The 19,321-nt window shown below is 43.8% G+C and overlaps 1 protein-coding gene across 1 annotated transcript in view; it reads right to left on the bottom strand.

Annotated features, from left to right (window-relative positions):
- Positions 1-19,024, bottom strand: part of LOC102125856 (uncharacterized) — a 24,140-nt gene extending 5,116 nt beyond the window's left edge. Inside the window, 6 exon segments of the mRNA XM_065525225.1 lie at positions 261-341; positions 343-459; positions 10,253-10,335; positions 13,620-13,682; positions 15,674-15,797; positions 18,905-19,024. Coding sequence (XP_065381297.1) covers positions 261-341; positions 343-459; positions 10,253-10,335; positions 13,620-13,682; positions 15,674-15,797; positions 18,905-19,024 — 588 coding nt within the window.
- Positions 19,025-19,321: the final 297 nt, after the last annotated feature.

Below are 19,321 nucleotides of genomic sequence, written 5' to 3'. Positions count from 1 at the left end.
CCTTTGGTATTTTCTAGAAACATTGCTTTGCATGCACCCTCGAATCTCCTCCTGCGACAGTGCTTCTCAGAGCTGGGCACCCTCATTCTGGAACTTGATTAAAGTGAAACAGTCCTCTTACTCAGTTTAGGTTTCTTGGTGGCACACAGAAAGTACACCTTTTCGTGTAAATGGGAAGTTTTCAAAGCTTCTCCAGAAGTAAAGGCCACTTTTGTGTCCATGTCTTGTAAAAACGTTTTTACCCTCAAGCTGTGTCTCACCCTCTGAGGCCAGCCAGCTATCTTCGCCGGGATGAGATGAACTGCAGAGGATGAGGGGCTAATGCCAGCATGACCTGCAGGGTGCAGACTCCTGTAAGACCCAATGTGGGTACCCTTCCAAGCGTCCTCCAGCTATTCCCTGCAGGCCCCAGGAAAGCCACTTGCAGCTTTGTGGTCCTCCAATGGCCTCCTCGGCCACCTGGCCAGTGAGACAGTGCAGGCTGATAGAGAAGCAGCCATCTAAGGCAGGGATGGACCATGTGCTTCGTCCCTTTCTGGGTTTGTCCCCCTAGATCCACCTTCCAAAAACTACTAATGGCCATTGCCCATTGATTGCCACTTTTCTTTGTAATGAAGCTCAGACATGGGCTGCCTTGGCCCTCAGCTCAGAACCCCAAGGAGCCTCTTGAGTTTACTCAGAGTTGACAGATCACACGGGGCTCTTTGGCATCCCTGTGCCCTAAGGACACCTCAGGGGTGACACGACCAGGACAGAGCCCCAGCACAGACAGACATGGGTGCAGTCAAATGGTAGAGCCCAGGTACCAGTGCTGGAGGGCCAGGAGGGCCTGTGTGTGCCAGGTGAGGGTCCACCTGCATGTGCTATTGGGAAAAATGGTATCTTTGGGCAGAAATAGCCTCTGTTAATGTAGATATTTAAAGAATAACAAAGGCAGAAAACACAAGTGTGGAGTTTGGAGTTGTCCGCAAACTGTAGAATAAAGCAAAAACTAGTTATTAAAAAGTGAGCTCATATAGACAAATAAGTTAGAAAATTGATGTATTATCATAGCTTGATAGATATTTGCTTTTAAAATTATAATTGTAAAAATCATAGTCCTTTGAATCATCAGTCTGTATAATCGTCACTCTCATCAGACTAAAATACATTTTAGTACAAATGAAGGGATGGCATTTCATTTATTTTAGAATATTTTCACAGATTTCATACATCTGGCAAAATGTAATTATATGTTAAATACATATCTCATTTCCACATTTAGTTTATATGAGGAAAATTATTTGAGGTCAAAATTCCTCTTGAAATTCCTTTAAATCAACTGTAAATTATAGAGTATGCATGTATTTGTATATATAATCCTTTTAAGTAATAACTATGCCTCTCAAAGTGTTGAAAGTCACTGAGTTAGACCAAACATTTAATGAAAGAGAAAACAACACACAGATAGGTAAGAAGCTGTCCAGTCCTTATCATGAATCCGGCATACTGGAGAAGCCACACGTGTTCCTTCTTGCCTGCAGGGTTGACTCCATTGGGTTCCACTGCTGACCTCAGCAGACAATCCTAGATGATCTTGTTGTGAAGATTAAGGAGATCATAGACAACACCTTGCTAAGGATTGAGTTTTAATGCTGGTGCTTTAATTATCCTTTCATGCTACAAAACCATGTGAGGCAAGGTATTAACATCTAAGTTTTTTTTAAAGCATCAAGAATTCCAAAATCAGGTACAAAATCAAAAGGCAGATTTTCAAACAAAGCCTTTGAAAAGTGGTTCTTTAATGCTTAAAGGATCTCACCCTTTTCTAGAACAGAGAAGTGTCAAGAGAAGTGAGCAAGAAAAAATGTCTTTGGACAGAGCTTGGTGAAAAGACATCTTTGTGTTTAAAGGCAATCTTGAAACTCATGGGCACTGTGGTCTGGGATCTGAGTCCTGCTTAGAATGTGTGAGGCTCAGAAAGGGCTGTTTCCTGTTGGATATCAGAGCTGGGAGGTGCTTCTAATCCTAGAAGGGACCTGGGCTCTCAGAAGGCACTGGAGGAACGAAGCTTCATGTCCTGTGCACCAGAAATGGGTAAGTCCCGAGCTGACTGTGACATTTGGCATTTATTGTCCAAAGAGAGATGTGTTTGAATATGAGCATGTTTGCTATTGATAATTATGCATAAAAAATAGACAAGGCTGGGAGTTAAGCCAGGCAATCAGAACTCTGTGGTCCTCTAGCCATGCTGAGAACCGGACTGGAGCCATTGAAAGGGCACCCTTGGAGGGCAATGCGGCCTGGGCAGAGTCAGAGTGGGGTGGATGAACAAAGAAAAGCAGTTGTGGAGGTTCAGGAGGGATCTGCAGAAGCACACTATGCATAGCTCAGGGGCATCGCCATCTGAGTGCCCGACAGGGTACCTTCCAGGAGCCCGGAGAATGAATCAGACTGAAACTTCCAGCAGACCAGAGACCTCAAGCCAGCTGAGACAGTATGTCACAGTCCCTCGTATCTCGTTTGTGTCCTTTCTTCCCTTTCCTTCCCCTTCCCCTCCCCTGGAAAGATTAGAAACCCTGGAAAGAAGAGAGGGGAGAGAGAAGAGCAACTTTTCCCACCATTTCCCACCTAAGTCTTCCAGCTTGAGCTGGGAAAGGAAATAATTTAATGTAGAATTGTATTTGAAATTTTCCGTGATATTTTGAATCGATTATTCTAATTTAGACTATTTGCAACTTTTAGGGGAACACGGGACTACTACTGACCCTAAGAGAGGGGGTGGAAAGTCCTGGGCTAGCTGAAATTTTCATCCATTTACAGGAAGGATTAACTCATTGGAGAAAATTTAAGGGCTCAGGGAGACAGAATAATTGCATTTTAATGATATCCCATAAAGTGCATCTTCAGTGTACCTATTACTAGTGATTTTCTTGTGTTTCCATTCCTCCTATTAACCAATACTTACAAAATACTGTGTGAATCACTTTCTTTAAGAAATACAACTATGATACGACTTCAGCTTACTGAACACATGTTGTTTAAAGTTCAAAGCATTCGTGTAAATGCTTTCATTCATCTAATTCTTCTTTACAATAAAAACATAATCCCTTGGGCTTATTACACAGAAAATCCCCCTTAAAACATTTTGAAGATATTAAGAAGTCTGATGTATATTAATGTCTCCCTCAGCTTCCTACAAGTCAGTTTCAAATACTTTTTACATTTTACTTTCAGGCTTCAGATTGTGACAAGGGGGTCAACTTGGTGAACAGAAAATTACCCTGCATTGAAAAGACTGCTGCTGGATCCACATCACAGGTTCAGCTTTTATGTGCAGTGGGGCTCAGGGGAGGAGAGATTTAGTAAATACATGATCTGGAGGAAGTATAAAGAAAATAGTAATAAAGAACAATGCCTTGAAGATTGTTAACACTGAAAGTTGTTGGCTGAGTTTTATCCTATCATTTAGGATTTTTCTTTTTCATCTTAAGGACAGAATTGCAGCAGGAACCAACCAAGAGCAGAAGTTGTCTGGGGCTGTTTCTGGGAGGCTGGGTGTTGGGGGTGGAGGTGGGGAAGGCAGGGACCTGAGTCCCAAGGACTAGAACGAAGCCAGTGCCTTCCTCTTCCTTCCTGCTGATCTCAGCTTGTCTGGTCTTGGTTTAGACTCCTCTGTTCCCACAGCAAAGTCTTCTCCACAAGGTTAAACAGCACCCATCTCTCTCTCCAGCCTTTGTCTCTGGTGGCAAGGCTTTCACTCCAATTTTAAACTTTAAAAATCTAGAGAGAGTCTCAGGCCTGGACCGGTTTCCATGCCTATCCCGAATCTATCCTGGGGGAATAGGCAGCTAAGACTGTCCAGGTTGGGCCAGGTTCCTCCATGGGGTCAGAGGAAGGATGGGGTGCACGCTGCTGTAAAAACTAAAGTAGAGGTTCCTCTTCAAAGAGACTTTCCTCCCCATCTAACTAGGAATAAATAGTAACTTCTCTTAGAAGCAAACTTTATTCAAAGATCTGTGCTAACATTCTTAAATATCTGCCAGCCGTAATAAAGAAATCAGTGTACTTTACGTTCTTAGCTCCCACAATTTAGCCTAAATATTTCCCCTGGCATACTTACACTGGACCAAGCAAGCATTAGGTCGTAGCCTGTTCCTCTGCCTTATTTGGAGGTGTTTTTACCTTTCTCAGCATTCCACAAGTTACTTCCGCCCTCCTTTGTTCTCCTCTGCCTTTGCCTCTTTTAAAAAGTTCTAAGTTACTAGCCAATCGGGACAAACACAGAATGTGAGGTCCCGTTCCAGCCAATGGAAAATGGACACAGCAGCAGGGTGGACACGTCAGGTTATAAATGACCCTGTCTCCTGGTTCAGTGTCCTCTCGTGGCAAAATTGCTGGCGAGTGTACTCTTTCTGCAGAAAGTGAAAAAACAGTCTTGCTAAGAAAATTCTATTTATGTTCAAATGCTACTTCTTTGCAACATCAGGAAACAAGCATTTCTAACACTGCCAAGAAAAAAGAGGAAAAAGCCTTGGAGTAGGATCAAACAGAAAGTTGGAGAATATTAGATGTCAATGTAAGTCCACTCAATAAGCCTCTGAGTTTCTACCAGAGGCAGGCAGATACTGCTGATTGCTAAGGATCCAAGGACAAGAAGGGAATGTGCATACCCCTTGCAGATGGCACCCATTCACTATGAGGAACAGAGCTGTCACCCAACCATCAGAGCACACTGTGAGGAGCTAGCGTAGACATGTTAGAAAGCAGCATTGTGGCAGCTCTCAGAAGGGGTTAGTGGTCTCTGCCCTGGGCAGGTAGGCACCAACGACATCCTAAGATTCTTGATTGAGGCCTTGTAAGATGAGTAACAGTATCCCAAAGACAACAGTAGGAGTGGCTTCCAGACAAGGCATGGAATGGCATGGCCACAGGCAGTACCTGAATGGTACCAAATTTTGGGATTCAAAGGAGTAACTAGGAAAATAGAAGAGTCACACCTACTCATGGATAAACGGGCAGGTGTTAGCACGGAGGGTACTGCCGCCACGCTAAAGAGCTGGCAACTTGTTTCTGAGCATGGTTAAAAGATAAGCTGGTGAGACGACTATCATGAAGAATAGTAACAGGGCCTCATAACTGTGGGCTCTGGATAGGCACCGTGCTTTGTGTGTTTCACCCTGCGAATAGGTGCTGTTCTAGTTCTTTATTTTATTTATTTATTTTTGAGACGGAGTCTCACTCTGTCACCCAGGCTGGAGTGCAATGGTGCAATCTCAGCTCATGGCAACCTACACCTCCCTGGTTCAAGCAATTCTCCTGCCTCAGCCTCCGGAGTAGCTGGGACTACAGGCACAAGCCACCACGCCCGGCTAATTTTTGTATTTTTAGTAGAGACAGGGTTTCATCATGTTAGGCAGGATGGTCTCAATCTATCAACCTTGTGATCCGCCCATCTCAGCCTCTCAAAGTGCTGGGATTACAGGCGTGAGCCACCGAGCCTGGCCGGTGCTGCTCTAGTTCTTAAAACCAGGCTTAGAAGATCTGGATGCTTTATCCAGGATCCCTCAGACAGTAAATGGCAGATCTGGAAAGTCACTGCACTACACTACACAGCCTCTTGAGAAAGGCAGTGCATGTGGCAAACGGAATATAGAGAAATACTGAAAATGAGGCATTATTACTTTCAAGCCAATGTCAGAAACAAATAACTAACATACTGGACATTTTAGAATATGTGAGCTCACAATTTGCCCTGTGAAACTCATCAGCATTATTCTCAACTCCTCAAATGTCCATTTGAGTGGGGTGAATTGCAGTTGTATTTGTTTTACTATGATTTCTGTGAACCATGTTTTGAATTTCAACATTTCTTCATCAGAGAATAACCAACAATGATTTCAGGGAAAGAACAAGTTCCACTTTCTTACTAAAACTGGCTATTTCTTTTTTACTTATTTATTCATTTATTTTTATTTATTTATTTATTTTTCTGTTACCCAGTCTGTGATCTCAGCTCACTGCAACCTCCACCTCCCGGGTTCAAGTGATTCTCCTGCTCCAGCCTCCTAAGTAGCTGGGACTACAGGCATGCACCACCACACCTGGCTATTTTTTTCTTTTTCTTTTTCTTTTTTTTTTGTATTTTTAGTAGAGACTGGATTTCAACATGTTGGCTAGGCTGGTCTCAAACTCCCAACCTCAGGCGATCCCCACAGCCTGAGGCCTCCCAAAGTGCTGGGATTACAGGCGTGAGGCACCATGCAGGTCAAGAGCTGGCTATTTCTTAAAGCATGCATATGTATGTAATAACAGTTCATATTCATGGAGCACCTGTTCCATGCTGAGCTCGTTAGAGGTGGTCTGCATCTGAATTGCTAATTAGCTGCCAAGGACTTAAGTGCGGTTGCACAGAAAAGGATTAACGCACACACAGAGAAAACAGTTCCCGATTATGACTGAGCATTGTGGCCGGCCTTGAAGAGAGCAGGAAAAGAAAAAAGAAGAAAAAAAAATGGGAGAAAGGGTACACCAGGATGAAATAAGCCAGCTAAATAATCAGAAGCTGACTTCTGGAATCCATTTTTAATGTTAATTACTGATATTTTGAGTGCTGGGATTACAGGCGTGAGCCATCGCACTCCGCCGGTGTAGCTATTTTGAGATTTTTTTTTTTTTTTCACGATGGTAACCAAAGAGGAAAAATGTCTAAGTGCTAGCTTGACAGCATGGAGATTTTTTAAGGGTCGTCTTAGTTGTCTGACTTCTGAATTTTAAATATTTATGGAAGCATTAATAAGAAATCCGTCTTTGCTGCTGACGTTAATGGCAATGCCTGATCCTAAGGCATGGAGTTCACCTCGGCCTTAGAACCCCAAAGAAAAATTCCATTTGTCTCTGGAATAAGAGGCACAATTATAGGGAGGAAAAAAAAATGCCTGCCTGACTCCAGAAATTCTTTCCATGGAGAACTTTCCTGATTAACTTTCTAAACAAGCTTCACTGCAGATGTTCTGGGTATCTCTGTATCCATTTCTTACACGTGTTTTCTGAGATGTGCTAATTTTTGAGAAAACACTCTCCTCCCTACCTTCTCTTTTCTCTTAACTATATGGTATATATAACCCATGCCTTTGGAAGAATCGATTTTATGCTTTGTGAAGCCTTCAAGACAGGATATTGGTGAAAAATCAGCCAGCAGAGGAGGTGGAGAGGATGTATTAGTCTCTTCTCATGCTGCTAATAAAGACATACCCAAGACTGGGTAATTTTTAAAGAAAAAGAGGATAATGGACTCACAGTTCCACGTGGCTGGGGAGGCCTCACAATCATGGCAGAAGGCGAAAGGCATGTCTTACATGGCAGCAGGCAAGAGAAAGCATGTGCAGGGGAACCCCCCTTTATAAAACTCTCTCTATAGATCTCATGAGACTTATTCACTGTCACAAGAACGAGAGTTTCTGGGCCAGAGTGAATGCTTTCATCTACCTCAACCTTTTGCTTTAGTAATACACACAGGAGGCTGGAGAAATGGAGTACTGTCACTCAACTTACTGTTTTCAGCTTCTTAAATTTTTTCCCAGGTTCTTCTCCTTAATTCCTACAGTTCCAAAATAGATGTGGGCCAAAGATGATATTTACAGCTAAGCTGCTCAGGTGCCTCAGTGAAAAGAATGAAAACTCTCTTACCTCTCCCCACAGGGCCAGCCTATTTGTAGGTATAGAGTCTGGGCTGTCTAAGCAATGCTAAAGGAAAATATCTTGGGCCTTTTCAAGCTGGGAACTGCTTAAGGCAAACCTGCCTCCCATTCTATTCAAAGTCACCCCTCTGCTCACAGAAATAGATGCATATCTGATTGCCTCCTTTGGAAAAACTTCTCAGAAACCCAAAAGAATGCAACCATTTGTCTCTCACCTACCTGTGACCTGAAAGCTCTCAGTGGGGGAGGGGGAAGCTTGCTTTGAGTTGTCTCTGTCTTTCTGGATGGATCTAATGTACTTCTTACATATGTTGATTGACAGCTCATGTCTCCCTAAAATGTGTAAAACCAAGCTGTGCCCGGACCACCTTGGGTACAGGTCATCAGGGCCTCCTGAGGCTGTCACCAGCGTGTCTTCAACCTTGGCAAAATAAACTGTGTAAATTAACTGAGACCTGTCTCAGATTTTCTGGGTTCACAGAAATTTTACACAAAAGGAAAAAAGAAGTTTCCTTTAGTAAAAATCCTTGTTAAATCATCTCCCATTGCATCTTAAGGCTGCATATTTTCCTTCCTATCATGTTGGTGAAAGTTTCTGACGGTCCACATCCATCTGAGAGACAACTAGCTGGATTTCCTAGGCCGACTAAGAATCCCTAAGCCTAGCTGGGAAGGTGACCTTTCCACCTTTAAACACGGGGCTTACAACTTAGCTCACACCCGACCAATCAGATAGTAAAGAGACTTCCCTAAAATGCGAATTAGGCAAAAACAGGAGGTAAAGAAATAGCCAATTGTCTACTGCCTGAGAGCACAGCAGGAGGGACAATGATCCGGACATAAACCCAGGCATTCCAGCTGGCAACCGCGACCCCCTTGGGGTCCCCTCCCTTTGTATGGGAGCTCTGTTTTCACTCTATTAAATCTTGCAACTGCACTTTTCTGGTCTGTGTTTGTTATGGCTCGAACGGAGCTTTTGCTCGCTGTCCACCACTGCTGCTGGCCGCCATTGCATAGCCGCGGCTGACTTCCATCCCTCTGGATCCAGCAGGGTGTCCGCTGTGTTCCTGATCCAGCGAGGTGCCCATTGCCGCTCCCAGTCGGGGTAAAGGCTCGCCATTGTTCCTGCACGGCCAAGTGCCCGGGTTCGTCCTAATCAAACTAAACACTAGTTAGTGGGTTTCATGGTTCTCTTCCATGACCCACGGCTTCTCATAGAGCTGTAACACTCACTGCACGGCCCAAGATTCCATTCCTTGGAATCTGTGAGGCCAAGAACCCCAGGTCAGAGAACACAAGGCTTGCCGCCATCTTGGAAGTGGCCGCCACCATGTTGGGAGCTCTGGGAACAAGGACCCCCCAGTAACACGTTCATCCTTGAATGAGAAAATGTCTGGTCCAGCTTGGTATTGTAATGTAAACATGGTGGGTGCATTTCTTTTCCTTGAATTCCTTCACCATTTACCCAAATTTTCATTCTAACTTTCTCAAATGGAGCATAGTCAAAGCCAATGTCCAGTAACCAAGCAACCTGAGGGATGGAGAAGGATGGGGCTGCCGGTGGTCTGGGTAAGGAAGTTGCTCTGTTGCTTTGTCTTCTCTGTGTTTGGGGTTTCCACTGCTATAGGGAGCAGCCGTCGGAATCTGGATTTTGGTCTGGTCTGGCGTCCATGCTGACAGCTCACACGGCCAAGTTCAGCCCCTTTCGTTATTTCTTTCTGACCCAGTAGAGAGACGGCTGGCCATTCTTGGCTGGCCCCTGCTGTAGGTCCTGGGGGACCTGCCTGGGACCTCCCATCACTGGTGTTTTATAAGCTGATCATCTTTGAATGAAAAGGGCTCCTCAGTGATGTGAGACACACCTGCCTGGTGGGCTGCCCTCTCCGTGTGCCTCCTCTCATTCACAGTCAAACACAGCGGTGGGTTGGGCCAGGTTCTCTGTACCAGCTGATGCTCCTTAGGGTGCAGGTTTCTGGAAGCCCTGCTCAATCTGCTTTCAACAAAGCAGAAGAATTCACTGATGAACAGAACTACGAAGCCCAAGAGTAGAACTGACAGACTAGACTCAGGGGCCGGAATAATGAATCCAGTCTCTTTCTCCTTCTCTGTGTCTTTGGTAAATGTTAGATTTCATTTTCAGATTCCACTCACCATCTCAGGCTTCTATGATCCATATATTACTGATACCTGAGGAAAAAATGTAGTATCTTTATCTGATAATTTCTTAGGAGACCCAGAACTCACACATAATCAGCTCCACCTCTTGAAAATTCATAATAATCAGCTCAACCTATTCAAAATCCCAACACTTAACTGTGGCCACCATGTTCAGAGGGATGGAGTGAAGAGGACTGGAGAAGCCCCAGTCATGTGCCTCCTGGTTCCTAATGACAGCAGCAGGGAAGACGGTGGGTTTTTGATGCTCTAATTGGTCAGAAGGAAAAACCTCATTAAAATTCCCAGGTAATAAAAATAACTAAATATAAAGAAAATTTGGTTCTGTGAGCCCAACAAATGAGTTGGGACATGAACAACATCAATAACAATTGTCTGCCCTGATAGCCACTAATTACCTCTGGGTGAGGCAGGACCGTTTTGCCAGAAGAGGTTCTGCGTCTTGTGGCTGTGGATGGCTCTCTATTCTTGTTACCAGCCCGTGAAAATGATACAGCTCCGATTCGTGGAGGAACACCAGGTTCTTCATCTCAAGTCAAATTAGAAAAAAACGACACAGACTCACGTGGAGTAGTTTTAAGGAGCAGAGAGATTCATAGGCAAGAAGGAAGGGAGAAGACAAAAGAAGGAAGCTCCTCTGTACAGAGACAGACAGGGGGGTCTCCAAAGCCAAGAGGAAACCCCAAGTGGGATGGATACCCGCCAGGTATATGTAGAGGCTGGAGGAGGTGGTATCTGATTTGCTTAGGAGATTGATTTGACCACGTATGTCATTTACGTGGCGCTGGAAAACACTGATGCTCCCACCCTAGTCTTTTAATATGCAAATGCAGGCCGCCATGATGTTCCACACACTCGGGGATGGGTGGGGTGGCCACGTTGCCAGGAACACGTGGGGCAAGGGCTAGAAGGCAGAGGGATTCCCCATGTTTGGGTGGACCTAGTTTCTAATGGATGGTATTTGCATATCAAAGGTTGCCTGTTTGGCTGTAAGAGCTGCGGCTTTCCAGCTAGACAAGAAACGTCTTTAAAAATGAAAATTTCCCAAGGACCCCTTTTTCTCTCTTTAAAAATGAAAATTTCCCAAGGACCCCTTTTTCTCTCTATTTGCCTAAAGTAATTTCTTTCTTTCTTTTTTTTTTTTTTTTTGAGACGGAGTCTTGCTCTGTCACCCAGGCTGGAGTGCAGTGGCCGGATCTCAGCTCACAGCAAGCCCCGCCTCCCGGGTTTAGGCCATTCTCCTGCCTCAGCCTCCGGAGTAGCTGGGACTACAGGCGCCCGCCACCTCGCCCGGCTAGTTTTTTGTATTTTTTTAGTAGAGACGGGGTTTCACCGTGTTAGCCAGGATGGTCTCGGTCTCCTGACCTCGTGATCCGCCCGTCTCGGCCTCCCAAAGTGCTGGGATTACAGGCGTGAGCCACCGCGCCTGGCCTGCCTAAAGTAATTTCTTGAAAACTCCTACCACAAAAGCATCCTCCTTCTTTAAATATTCCTTTGTTTATTTTACTAAGGGGAAAGAGCTAGTGTTGACACTATCGTTCAATTTAAAGACCTAACTGAAATTACTCGATTTTACATAAATTCTCAGAATAGGTATCAAATTCCCTGGGTCCATAATCCACATAAAAAGAGAGATTAGGGTGTTCAGTGCCTTTCTTAATATGCAAAACTAAAATTCTGGATGCTACTAATAAGATAGTCCCTTCTTTTTCAGACTGTCAGAAACATTACAGCCAAACAAAGATTCTGGTTTACTTTTCTCAAGGAAGGTGGAACTGATGTTAGAATTGCGAGGAGATTTAGACATCATCAGAAAACAATTCACGTCATGATGTTGGAAATCTCCTTTCTTCTTTAGTTCTGTCGATGTGATATAAAAGAGTATATATTTTATTTAAATTTCCATCTTTATCCAGTTACAACTGATAAATAAAATTGTAGACAATTAAGGTGTACAATATGATGTTTGGATATACATATACATTGTGGAGTAATTACAACAATCGAACTGTTTAACATATCCCATCTCACATAATTACCATTGTGTGTGTGTGTGTGTGTGTGTGTATGTGTTTAGTGAGAGCATTTAATATTTCAATCCTTAGCAAATTTCTAGTCTATAATACAGCATTATTACCTATGGTCACAATGCAGTACATAGATCTCCAGAACTTACTTATCCTGCATAAGTGAGATTTTGCACCCTTTGACTAATATCTCCCTATTTTCCTCTCCCTGCAGCCCCTGGCAACCATCCTTATACTCTCTGCTTTTATGAAGGTAATTAGTTTTAATTCACCTCCTAGGGGTAGCAGTTTCAGTAATCAAACACTCACATTCCTGCATTGATTAGCAAATGCCTAATCAGAAAGTGCACACTCCAGAAGTTCTCACTAAAGCCTGTCAGCTGTCATTTTCTATGTCTGCTCAACACTGGAGGTCTCACTAGCTAGTGTAATTTGTCTAGAAGTGCTTTTTCCTTGGAAAGTTTAGTGGTGTGTTCTCTAGCAACATGGATGTAGAAAATGGGCTTTCATTGACGAGAAAGGCAGATGGAATAAACTGAATCAGTCACTCCCCACACCTGCAAAACAAGGTCTCACGGTCTCATAAGCCACATACTCTGTACTTGTAGGGAGTACACATGAAGTCAAATGCCTAAACCACACTCCATCCAGTCACTGAGATGGCAAATTCTGGTTGCCAGATGCCAACTGTGACAGATTTCTTCTTTTAGAACGTTGTCATAGCTGTCTCATGGGGCTCTTTTAGGGCATGTGTTAGGGACTGAATTGTGTTCCCCAGGACTCATGTGTTGAAGTCTTTGTTTTGTTGTTGTTGTTTGAGATGGAGTTTTGCTCTGTTGCCCAGGCTGGAGTGCAGCAAGGCGGTCTCCCTTCATTGGAACCTCCACCTCCCAGGTTCAAGCGAGTCTCTGGCCTTAGCCTCCCAAGTAGCTAGGATTGCAGGCATGTGTCGCCACACCCAGCTAATTTTTGTATTTTTAGTAGAAACGGGGTTTCACTATGTTGGCCAGGCTGGTCTCGAACTCCTGACCTCAGGTGATCCACCTGCCTTGGCCTCCCAAAATGCTGGGATTAGAGACGTGAGCCACCAGGCCAAGCCTCATGTTTTGAAGTCTGAACCTCCAATGTGGCTGTACTTGGATATAGGGCCTTTAAAGGACTAATGAAGATTAACTGAGGTCGTAAAAATTGAGCCTAATCCAGTTTGATTTGTGTTCCTAGGAGAAGAGGAAGAGACATGAGAGATGTGCACACTGAAAAAAGACCAAGCAGGGACACTGCGAAGGCAGCATCTGCACGCCAAGGAGAGGGACCTCAGAAGAAACTGAGCCAGCCAGCACCACACCTTCGTCTTTGACCTCCAGCCTCCACAACTGTGAGAAATACCTTTCTGTTGTTTAATCCATCCAGGCTGTGTCATTTTGTTATTGCAACCTGAGAGACCATCACAGAATGTGTGGTTGGATCACTTACAAGGATACAGGATCTGGGTATCGTACAGTTTACAGAATGTATGGACCGCTATGTTCCTGATCGATAATACGTGTTAATTATCAAATACGTGTATGGCAGAATTTGTCCTAACGCTTTGTTTCCTCTTAATCTGATTGTGAAGTTGGAGAGAAGGCTGATCCCTTGCCCAGCTCAAACTCTGACAACTATGTAATATTATTTCAAAAATGGTTGCTCATGACCCGAAGGGCTGAGGCTACTTCATGGCATTTGCTCTTTGACTCACCTGGACAATCTCTAGAAATACACCTGAAGTCGCCTGATGAAGTGCCCAATATTTCCCGTTGCTCTAGGTATTTTTAGAATGGAAATGAGATGATAATGAAGCCTGAGGTCTTCTGGAAGTCATTTGGTTGGCTTTCTTGGCTCTAACCAGTTTCAGCTGGTCTGGTTATCAAGGGAACATTTTATTGCAGGCATCCTTAAAGAGTAACAGAGTTAGGATTGGGTAGAAATTCAGTTTTGTCATGTAGGCATTACACTAGGTAACACTAACACCAGGGAAGAGATAGTACCCTTCTCACGAGTGGGTCTCTGTCACCAAGGAGGTGGTGGGGTGGAGCTCTGCCTGCCAACCAAACCTTACATCAAGACTTTATTCTCTTCTTATGCTCTAGAATTTCACAGTAGTATTGGAGATAGGACATTTCCTGAAAGAAAGATGGAAAACTGTAACAGGTTGCTATTGATCCACTGCATACAAACAGCTCGCGTGTCTGCAAATTATTCTGGTTGACTTGTGTCCAGTCCTGGTCATATAAGGCCTTCAAAGTCTCACCGGTTCATTGTGGAAACACAGACATTTAAAAACAGCCCATGCCGGCTGGGCACAGTGGCTCTGTAATCCCAGCACTTTGGGAGGCCAAGGCAGGTGGATCACTTGAGGTCAGGGGTTTGAGACCAGCCTAGCTAACATGGTGAAACCCCATTTTTATAAAAAATAAAAATTAGCCGGGCGTGGTGGTGGGCGCCTGTAATCCCAGCTACTCAGGAGGCTGAGGCGTGAGAATCACTGAAACCTAGGAGGTAGAGATTGCAATGAGCCGAGATCATGCCATTGCACTCCAGCCTGGGTGTCAGAGCGAGACCCTGTCTCAGAACAGAAACAAAAATGACAACGAAAAAACCTCCCATGTTCTTAGGCTCTGGCTCTGTCCAGGACATCGGCTGTCCATAGAACAACCTGAGGGCTAGTTCCCAGCCACTAATTCCAGAGGTTTCCAGAGGGTTTTATTCCCTCCCTCTCTGAACACTGCAGTCCTTCAGGGTTTCAAGTAGTCATGGTTTCCCAAAGTCTCGGTTGAAACATGAAACACAACATTTGACCAAAAATAAAAAAAAAGGAAAAAAGCCCCTATCCTAATGCAACAGTGACCCCAAAACAATTCAGCAAGTGCATCAGGCCTCATAGAACCATTTGTTAAATCAACTCTTTCAGCTTCTGCCAACAGCCAGTCTCTCCATAAGTCTCAGGCACAATTCCCAGTGGGAGGCAAATGAAGCCGTGTCTGTATGTCTGCTGTCCTCCCTCCCACACACCCTCTCCACTCCCTTCCTCGGTAGGTCACAATCAAAGCACCCATGTAAACTTAGTGATTCTTTATAATTTCTTATCCACTGAGTCTCTCATGCTCTGCTTTATCAGTTTTCCATGACCATGAGACACTCGCAGAATAAGCTGGCGCTTGGGACAACTGCAGATGAAAAACAGATCATTGGAGGTTGTGATCTAGCAAGGAAGATTAGGTTTATACATAGAAATGTTAGAAAAGCAGGAGCCTAGGAGAGCCAGGTGTCACCATTTTAAAATTAACTCCATCTTTAAACTTGCAACACACATTCCTTGCCGATCATGACTTGCCATGAATCCCTTTCTGTGTGAGGCCAAGGAACCCGCTCTTGAGGTCTGGATCATAGGGACCCCTTTTTCCAGCAACAAAAACATTGACAATATAAAAATAAAGAACATGTTTATCTGTGATATTGATATCTATATCCATAAGTATATCTACCTCAAATCTCTCTTTATCTAGTTATCTAACTATATGTCTATCTGTATCTAATTTCTAACATGTTGTTGTAGGAGGTCATAACAGAACCTATTATAAAGTGACAGTCTCTTGCTTCTATTTTCTATTATTTCCCATTCCGTTGAGGTAAAAGTCTTTTTGGAGGACCCTCCCCAACACGCGCCGGAACAGTTACTCCAGCACAGCCGCTCCAGCCTGGATCTCATTTTTGCTTCTCCTGGACTTCTCGCTGTGCAGATGTTACACTCACGCTCTCCGCTGGCCTCCTGCTCCTGCTCTGAAAGTGAGCAGTTGTCTCTCTGGGTGGCATGTGAAGTCAAAGTTGGGTATCTTGACAGTGCCCTGGTATTCCCACTGCAGGACGGTGGCCTCTTCTGTTAGCGGTGACAGTTCTTACAGAACAATGCCTGGAGAGATGACAACTTAGAGCAATTTCATTGGCTTTCCCCTTGACAACTCAGCTCCCACACTAGAGTGGGTGAGGCAGTGTTTAGGAATAACAAAGCAAAATCGTGAAGCCAGGACTTCCTTGAGTTTCCTTTCTCACTAGATTTTAATTATTATTATTATTATTATTTTGAGATGGTGTTTCACTGTAGTCACCCAGGCTGGAGTGCAATGGCGGGATCTCAGCTCACCGCGACCTCTGCCTCCCGGGTCCATACTATTCTCCTGCCTCAGCCTCCCGAGTAGCTGGGATTACAGGCACGCACCACTATGCCCAGCTCATTTTTGTATTTTTAGTAGAGACAGGGTTTCACCATGTTGGCCAGGCTGGTCTCGAACTCCTGACCTCAGGTGCCTTGACCTCCTGAAGTGCTGAGATTACAGTTGTGACCCACGGTGCCCAGCCTTTCACTAGATTTTGGAAAATGTCATAGAATGATTCAGGGTTCCAGATTCAATTTACTGTAAGGTGAAATAAGTGGGCTGGTTAGCAAGTGGCTGGCTTTTCTTTGGTATGAGGATAAAAAGAAGGTGGCTACTTTCTATGGCTTTCCAAACAGTCTCCGTTTCACTTAGTTCAAAAACACATAATGTTCATATAACAAAGAAATGATACATATTTGAGGTGATGATATGCTAAGTTGCCAATTGGATCCTTCTGCCATGTATACAGGTATCAAAACATCACATTGTATGCCATAAATATATACAATGACTATTTGTGAATTTAAAATCAAACTATAAAAATTACATTACACTAATGTTCTAAGATGACTTCTGAGACATTTAGCATGTGTTGAGTACTTATACTAAGTCTCTCACTGCTTCTAGTCATTGAAGAGGTTTACACTATAAGCAAACATAATTATTATCATATTCATTTTACAGATCAGGAAACTAAAGTGCAGAAATAAATATTTGTCCAAATCTGCACAAGAGTGAGTTTCGACATAGGGCTAGCACCCAGGGATATCTAGTTTTCAAGGCCCACCCTCTTACGTAGTACACTGCCCTGCCCTCCACTCACTGCAGTTAGGATTCAGGAGCAATAACTGGACACATTCAAGCCAGTTTACATCTTTACAGAAAATTCCGCCCATTTTGATTAGTGAAGATTCACACCTTTAGCTATGATGTGGCTCCCAGAATTCCTCCAAGTTAGAGTATAAACAGAGCTAGACATAGTTCAGATAGTTGTGTCGCACCAAAAACAATTTTTAAAGAATACAGAATCGATCAATCCAGTAGAAAATGACACGGTTTTCATTAGGCTAAAAGTAATTAAGTCAATGCAACTCTTAAGCCCCATGGGTGGGAACTTTTGGTTCATAAAAAGTGTTTAGTTCGGATCTGAGCTGAAACAACTTTCAATCTCATCTGCAAGTAGAAAGATGGCAACGGCTCCTTTACACACCCATAAAATTAGAACAAATACGTATAGGCAACTAGGACAATCCTGGAATATTCTGGGCACCAAAGAAATATCATGGATGCATCTTATGCAGCCAGACAGGATGGCCCAATAATCAGACATCCGAAGGCTCCTAGATGTGGATCCTCGGAATTCACTCTGCAATGTGAAATCCTGTTATTCTTGGCAACAGATTGTGCTTTCTGAAAAAGTGTGTCCTAACTGAGATAACAATGAAATTTTCTGTTTAAAGACACCTCAGATGACCGTGTTCTGGAGTCGGTGTTCCCATCAATGGATCTGAAGGTATTCTGAAGCTCCTAGAAATAATAAACGGCGTCTGAAATTGTTTCAAGATGAATCATCCTGGGAAGACTTTGAAGGTTCGTCTGAAATTGTGCATAGCAACCCGGAAAAGCTGTGCTTTGCCCAGCTAAAGTGTGGTCCCTGCAAGTCATCACCTGGGCCAGGTAAGCTGCTAGGCCACCCAGAGAAGAAAAATACAGAGCAGCCTATGGGCAGATTTTCTTACCCAAGGCCAGTTTAGACGGAGGAGTCACTTGAATAATTGTCTGCTTCGTTCTTTCTTCAAGCCCAGAGGATACTTACTTTTGTAATATTCACTTACTCCTCACATAGCCATATTTTTCTCACTTAACTCCATCTCTTCTTCTCTTTAAGGCCTGGTAGAAAATGGGCAAATTTTATAAAATGAGGCAGAAGTGCCTCTAACATTGCCCATATGTGGGAAGATGAAATCTAGGAAAGAGAGCTTAGAAGGAGAGAGTCATGGTACCCATTGGGGTTCCTCAATGAGAACATTGCAGAAGGTGTAAACTGGTGGGCTCAAGGCTGAATACAGCCTATAGGTATGTTTTCTTGGCCTACGCATCATTGCTTTTAAAATTGGTTTTCAACAGTCAAAGTTCAGGGGGTTTTATAGCAGGGTCCTGGATTTCAGGCTACTCTTAAAAGTTTAGAAGATGGGCAATGCTGGGCCTGTGTTTCTGCATAGCAGCAAAGGCCAGGAGCAGAGTAGCAGCTGCTTGCATTAGAGGCAGCATTAGATCTTCAGGACACCACAGTCCCCACCACTCCCAGTTGCCTTAGCCTGGTTTCTGACACTCATTTATGTCACTTGTGAGGCTGCTATGGGCACTGGAGTTTGTGCCCCCCGTTTTAATACCTTTGGAAAACATTAATAAAAAACACATTTCCACAAATAGACTGGGCACTATGGCAGATATGCAAAAATTAATCAGACCTATATCCTGCCCCCATATAAAAGTAAAGTGTGGAAGAGCATGTACAGTATGTTTCTATTTGGGCAAAAAAAAAAAACCCCAAAAAACCCACATCTTCTCTCTCTATAAGCAATCAAATGCACAGTGCATAAATCCCAAAGATCTCTTAGCATTGGATGCAGTAGATATATCTACAGGATTTGAATTTTTTAATCAAATGCTTATATTAATTTTTAAATAAGAGATCTAGTTGTTATGATAGTTTCCAGAGACGGTTATCATAAATATTGTTCCTCTTTCTACGCACATTACACTCAAACCATCAAGAAAGGGAGTCAATTTCTCTTCCCCTTGTATCTGGGCTAGCGCTGTAACTTACCTTGAACAAGAGACGGTGGTAACGGGTCACTATGAGATTCCAGTCACAGTCTATAAGAGGTCCAACAGCTTTTGCTTTCTCTCTGGGGAAAGCCAGGCACCGTGTAGAAACTCGAGCCATTCTGTGGCTGCCATGCCATGAGGAAGCTCACACAAGTCATGTGGATAGGGATGACCCAAGTAACCCGGCTGCCAGTGACCACGGAGGCCTGAGGTGTGTGATCCCAGTCGAGCCACCACGATTTGTGACATCCCAGCCAAGGATCCAAACACCGTGGAGCAGAGAAAGCCCCTCTTGTCCTAGCTTGTCTGCACTCCTGCTGCAAAAGTGGTGAGCAAATAAATGATTGCTTTAAGCTCCTAATTTGGAGTTGTTTATTATGTTGTGATAGATCCTTGAAACAATAATGAAGCAAAC

This window comes from Macaca fascicularis, chromosome 11 (assembly GCF_037993035.2).
Source record: "Macaca fascicularis isolate 582-1 chromosome 11, T2T-MFA8v1.1".
Taxonomy (NCBI): domain Eukaryota; kingdom Metazoa; phylum Chordata; class Mammalia; order Primates; family Cercopithecidae; genus Macaca; species Macaca fascicularis.
This window is presented reverse-complemented; position numbering and strand designations above follow the sequence as displayed.